The sequence below is a fragment of the Coenobita brevimanus genome, chromosome 89, assembly GCF_032717465.1.
Source record: "Coenobita brevimanus isolate Jiangsu-jjx chromosome 89, ASM3271746v2, whole genome shotgun sequence".
Lineage (NCBI taxonomy): Eukaryota > Metazoa > Arthropoda > Malacostraca > Decapoda > Coenobitidae > Coenobita > Coenobita brevimanus.
This window is the reverse complement of record NC_137042.1, coordinates 27915779-27921778: the sequence shown is the minus strand read 5'-3', so window position 1 is coordinate 27921778 and position 6000 is coordinate 27915779. Positions and strand designations below refer to the sequence as shown.

Genomic DNA, 6000 nt, shown 5'->3' with positions numbered 1-6000 from the left:
AACCACACCAGCACCATACTCATCACAACCACCATGACTACCGCCCACCATCACCACAACACTCAGCCTTACCACATTCACCACACAACATCAACACATCATCATCATCATCATTACATTTACTGAATTCTGATCTGCGTCACCACAATGGCAACACTACACAACACACATCACAACATCCGTCACTACATTCACTCATTACGAATCTTCATCACATTCCCCTCTCACAGAATCATCTCTTTCTTCTTAAAAATCCCCTGTGTTTTGTCCAGGCAGAATCATCTTGACTTATTCTTCTTAAAATCATCTCCACCATCTCCTCTGAAAATCTCCTTCACCCATCATTCAACATTACTTCTTACACACTCCGCACTGCCCTTCACTACCACACTCATTACCACCATCACCACATTTCACATTCACTCGTCATCACCACACTCACTCATTATTCCACATCATCATCATCATTACTATCACCACCACCACTCGTCATCGTCATCATCATCATCATCATCATCATCATCTCCACTCAGGGCCATCTCCCCCCCTCACCACAACATGGACTTGAGTGTGGTGGGGCCAAGACAAACAGAGTTGGTGGTGTTCCTTAGCCTTTCACGGCCACCATTCATCATTCCCCCTTCCTTCCTTATTCCTTCCCTTCCTCCTCTCTCTTTCCTCCCATTTCATCTCCTCCTTCCCTTCCATTGTGACCCTTCATCTCCCGTCCTCTTCACTCCCCTTCACCTCTCTTTCTTCCCTGTTCCTCACCTTTCTCTCCATTCCCCCTCATCCTCGTCTTCCATTCCCCCTCATCCTCTAATCCATTCCCCCCTCCTCATCTTCTTTCATTTCCCCTCAACCTCTTCTTTGATTTCTCCATTCTCCTCCTTTTCCATTCATTACTTTCCTCCCTCCATTATTCTTCCTTTTCCTTCCTCTCTCTCTCTTTCTCTTCATTCCCCTCATCTTTTGACGTCCCCACTTTTTCTGATTTCCCTTCTTGTCCTTACCCTTGATGCTTTGTCGCCTCAGTCTTTCCTTCGTCATTTCCCTCTTCCCTTCTAATTCCTCCCCCTCCTCCTCCTCCCGTCTATAACTCCTCCACCTATCCCACCATTGCCCTCTTTCTCTCCCTACTTCTCCAGTTTCCCTCGTCCTTCTCCCTGTCCTCTCCCCTCTTCTCCTCTCTTGTCATTCTGTCACCTCACCATCACTTTTACCCCTTCTGACTGAAATTGACGGATTCCCTCCCCCTCCTCCTCCCTCCCTCCTCTTCAGTTTCCCTCCCTCCTTCCTCCATTCCCCCTCCCTCCTTCCTCCATTCCCCTCTTTCCTTCTTCTCTTCCTCTACCCATTTCTGCCCTTCTAATCCCTCAGTCCTTTTCTCTCCCTATTCCATTCCTCGTCCCTCTCCTCTTCATCTTACTCTCCTCGTTCCTCCTACGTCTGTCCCTCTTCCTATACGTGTTTCCCGTACTCCTCCTCTTAAATTGCCCTCTTTCTCTTCCCCCATTTCCCCTCTCCTCCCCTCGCCCTCCTTGATGTCGTTCCCAAATAGAGTTGTAGTTATTATCATTATCATCATCATCATCATCATCATCGCCGCATTTCCCACCAGTTAATGGAAGTGGGTAGAAAACGAGAGTAGGAGAGGAAAAAATCAGATATCATCGTAATCATCATCTAAGACTCTCCCATTTATAAACAGGATAGGTAGGATTGAGGAATAAGAAAAAAGGAAATCTCTATAATACACCTCGCCGTAAATAACAGACAAAATTTGCTGTTCCTTACCTGTTTGTTGAGGTGGAGCGAGGGAGGTGGAGGCGAAGAGATGATTCCCACGGTGAGATGAGTGTGTGGGGGTGCGGCGGATCCTGGGTTGAGATTCACAGCATAATTTACGATCATATTTTCTCGTAACTAAGGCCTGTTTTTGACATGAAGAACAGGAAGAAGGTAAGATCCTACGCCAATCTTGCCCTTCCCACAAAATCATCTTAGTTGCGAGAGGGAATGAGTCGTAAGTGTGTGAGTAATAGTAATGTAGGTCCTGCAGTGATTGGTGTAAGGCAGCATTCAGCACTCAGCCTGACTCAGCACCAGCACTAGCGGGAGTGTGGCGTAGTGTGGTGTAATGTGTGGCGTGTGTGATGGTGAGTTTAGATGTAGTGGTGCTGTGGTGTGTGGTGGTGAGGTATTGTGGTGCACTGTGGTGATGTGGTGAGAGGGGTCACGGGCGGGATAAGGCTATAAAATCACCCCAAGGCCCCTCACCACTAACTTTACGACAATTTTCTTTTCGTAATTAAGAGAGGATTCTGTAGAGAAGACTTAACAAGATTCTACGACACTTCCTTTCCTTGTCCGTCATGTAAAGCCACTCTTACGATACTTTTTCTCTCGTACCTAAGATGTGTTCATGTGGGAAGCAAGAAGAGGCGTGGGAGTAAATTTTTTTTTTTTTTGTCCCACATGCGAAAAAAAGTGTCTTAGTTGCGATAGATAATTTAATCGTAAGATGGTTTGCGAATCAGCGTCGTTGATGGAGTGACACACACACACACACACACACACACACACACACACACACACACACACACACACACACACACACACACACACACACACACACACACCACACAAGCTACACTGTCTGCCCTCAAATCACTCTATTATTACACTGTCAGCATGTTGAGGGCCGCAGTATATAACACTTCATGGCTCTGACAGCACTTCATCATCGTAATCATCATATTTGTGTCTGTCGCACGTGACGTAACTCCCGCAGTTCAGTAACGTCATTGTTGTTACCATTGGGCTTGCGCTTGTCCGGCTGTGGTCTGCGCACCGGAGTGTCCGTGATGAGGGCGCAGTGGGAATTCGTGTCCGATTCTGCGCCGTCCGTGTGACTTGGTAGGTGGTTTAGGCGCGGCTGGGTTAAGGGCGTGGCGGCGATTGACTCGGGTTCCTGCCGTCCTTCACCGCCCCCACCCTCACCGCCGCCTGCGCCGTCGCCTTCGCCTCCGCCGGTGCTCAGAAGGCCCCCACACTCGGCAGCCTTCTCCGGCGAAACTAGACCCAAGGCGGCGGCTATCTCGGGGTTGGGAACACACGGAGCTTCGCCTTGTAGGATTTTTATTTTCTGAATCATTTCCTGTATTTCGAATCGCAATATACCAACAAAACACAACTTAATAAACGCTATGACACAGAACCCCAGGATCATCAAGGTCTCTGCTGAGGTGAACAGCCACTTTTCCAACGTCTGTGCACACCCCCTGCTGAGGTACTGCCGGTCCTCGCTGGCGTTGGCGCAGGTCAGGTTGCGTTGGTTGAGGCCGCGGGTGTCATGGCGGCTGTTGGTGTTCTTGGAGGTGTTGTCCTTGCTGTTGCGGGGGTAGTTAGGTACGTGCCGCGGTTTTTGGTCCACCTGCGGCGCCCGTGTGCTGGTCGCGGCGCTCCTGCTGTAGTTGGTGACGCAGCAGGACGCAGGCAGCCGCAGCTCGGCGTGGTTTTGGCGCACGTCCCACCACGTTGCGTTGTAGTCCTCGGGTCCCTCAACTCCGCAGCACCGCGCCGCCTGCTGCAGTGTATCCCACGCCTCCGTTATGTCAGCGTCCTTGCCGTACTGCGTATGTAGCTTGTCTCGGGCATACGTGCGCAGTCCGTCAGCCAGGTTAGGGAAGCGGTACAACCACACCAGCCCCACCACCACGTCACCCAGCAGCAAGAAGAGCAGCATCAGCCAGTATATGCTGAGCATCCGCTGACACAGCCTCAGCGCCCCCACACAGCCCAGCGCCTGTATGATGCCTGACTGTAGGAGGATGGCCATGTAGCCGTAGAGCAGCGTGGGATGGTATGGCGGGGGTCCGGGCACGAGGGAGAGGTACGGGTGTGCCGCCACACCCAACGCCACCCCCAAGAACACCATGACTGACACGAGCAGGACGGCATTGCACGTGTAGATCCAGAGACGGTAGTAACGCATTGCCTTGCGTAGGAACATTACCGCGGCCATGCGAGGCCAGGCGCCGGCCCCCGCGGCTGGAGGTTGTAGCGACGATGGCAGCGGCCGCCCCACCGCGCCCACCAACGTGCTCACCGCCCACACCCACGTGCTCACCGCGGCAGGGGCGGGTGTGGGTGCGGGTGCGGGTGTTCGGGTAGGGGTAGGTATAGTTGCGGGTGCGACGGCCGGGGCTTGCGGTGCCCAACTGAGCAGGGGTGATGACGGGGGCTGCCACAGTGGGTATATTTGGTCCCCCTCACACACATACACACACAGCGCCACCTGCCTGTCAGCCCGCCCCACACTCACCCACACCGCCTCTCGCTGTCCTCACCCATGCTGTCCTCACCACCACCACCACCACCACTCTACCTCTTGGGGAAGTTGCGGCGGCAGCTGTCTGGTCGCATAGCTACGGAGGTTCACCCCCTCCCCCTCACATCCCCCCCACACTCTCCCTCAGTCGCAGAGGCACTTAAAATGCTACTAGTGTTCAGTCGTCGCTACGGCCACTCAAAGAGAATTATATCCCGTTACTTTTCGTAGTTATACTGTAGAACACTTCATAGACCTCCATCCGATCGTATGGCAACGGAGGTCCTCCCCCACCCTCACATCTTCCTGCACTTCCCAACTCTCTCTCAGGCACTTAAAATTTTACTAGTGTTCACTCCTCTACGGCTAGTCAGCAAGAACTGTATACCAGTTACTTTTCGTAGTTGTAGAACACTGTGTAGACCTCCATGTGGGATACGTCTAGGCACAATTAAGGTCATTAACGATCAGTTAATTGGTGATCACATCGTTGGGTCTGGCAGGGTGGTGGTAATGGTGCTCGACTTGGTGAGGCGAACACCGCTGCACATCATCATCATCATCAACAACCCAGCAGCCATCTTGCTTATAACTTGCGTGATGGAGACAGTAGGTAATAACACTCGCAATATTTCCACAAACACCACCACTACCACCTCCACACTCTTTCTGTAGGCGTCATGTTGGGTCTGGGTACACGTCGCGTCTCATACAGGTTCGCTACGAGTTTGTTAGGTATTGATGGACAGTCCTGTTTGCAGTTCGTGGGTTTGCAATTTCTGTGTTGTAATTAATGAACTGGTTTGCAATGGCCGCTGACAACGTAGACTGACTCGTGATATAATTGGCTGCAGATATTTTTTTTGATGATTCCGGTAATTGAGTCGTTGGTTTTGTTGCTCTCTGATGCTGGCTGTTGTTGTTGTTGTTTGTGTGGTGGTGATTAGCTGTTTGTAGTGGTGATCAGTTGTTTGCAGTGATGACCCTCTCTTCGTGGTGGTTGATCAGGTGTTTGTAGTGGTAACCGACTCTTCTTCACCTGCTTGTAGTGGTGACCAGCTGTTTGTAGTGGTGATCAGCTGTTTGTAGTGAAGGGGTGGGTGAGATGTTGACAGCAGCTACAAATCCTCGACTGACAGCTTGATTGAAGTCTTGCAGGTCTGGAAAAAGAGAAAGACATTTTATTAAGAGGCATCTCATTTATGTCTTCTATGTATATCCGTATAATGCAATTGTATCTTTATTTTTCTTATATAATTAGCTTTCATGTAGGCCTATTCCATTATTCACGTATCCGTGAAGCGTCAGGGAGAAGAGTTTACCTAATATTTCATCTCTTCTTCGTACTCTCCTATGCTGAATAATATTCCTAAGCTGAGAGAGGCATGGAGGGAGTGACATGAACTAAGTGTGAAGTAGACGGCAGTGGCATTTTAGGCTAGCTTTTGTCACTGGCTCTACTTTCATCACCACCCCCACCACCACCACCACCACCACCACCACCATATCAATTCCCACCAAAGAGAGAGAGAGAGAGAGAGAGAGAAAAGAGGCTCTGAAACACCACACATTTTCTATAAATTTAACCGTCCTCTTCTGCCTCTGACCTTCCTGTATCATTTTTATTTTTGCAGTGTCAGTATTCTCTATATAACCAGGAAGCAGCG

At 50.5% G+C, this 6000-nt stretch overlaps 2 protein-coding genes across 2 annotated transcripts in view; one reads left to right on the top strand and one right to left on the bottom strand.

Moving 5' to 3' along the window:
• Positions 1-6000, top strand: part of LOC145411424 (uncharacterized) — a 532564-nt gene that overhangs the window by 114684 nt on the left and 411880 nt on the right. The window lies entirely within an intron of this gene.
• On the bottom strand, positions 2666-4027 carry LOC145411371 (uncharacterized). Its single transcript, XM_080281403.1, has one exon. It carries the CDS (start codon positions 4025-4027, stop codon positions 2756-2758), a length of 1272 nt encoding a protein of 423 aa, XP_080137529.1. The 3' UTR covers positions 2666-2755.

Excerpts from the sequence above, each read along its gene's own strand:
- LOC145411371 (XM_080281403.1), bottom strand. The coding sequence starts at position 4,027 with ATGGCCGCGGTAATGTTCCTACGCAAGGCAATGCGTTACTACCGTCTC.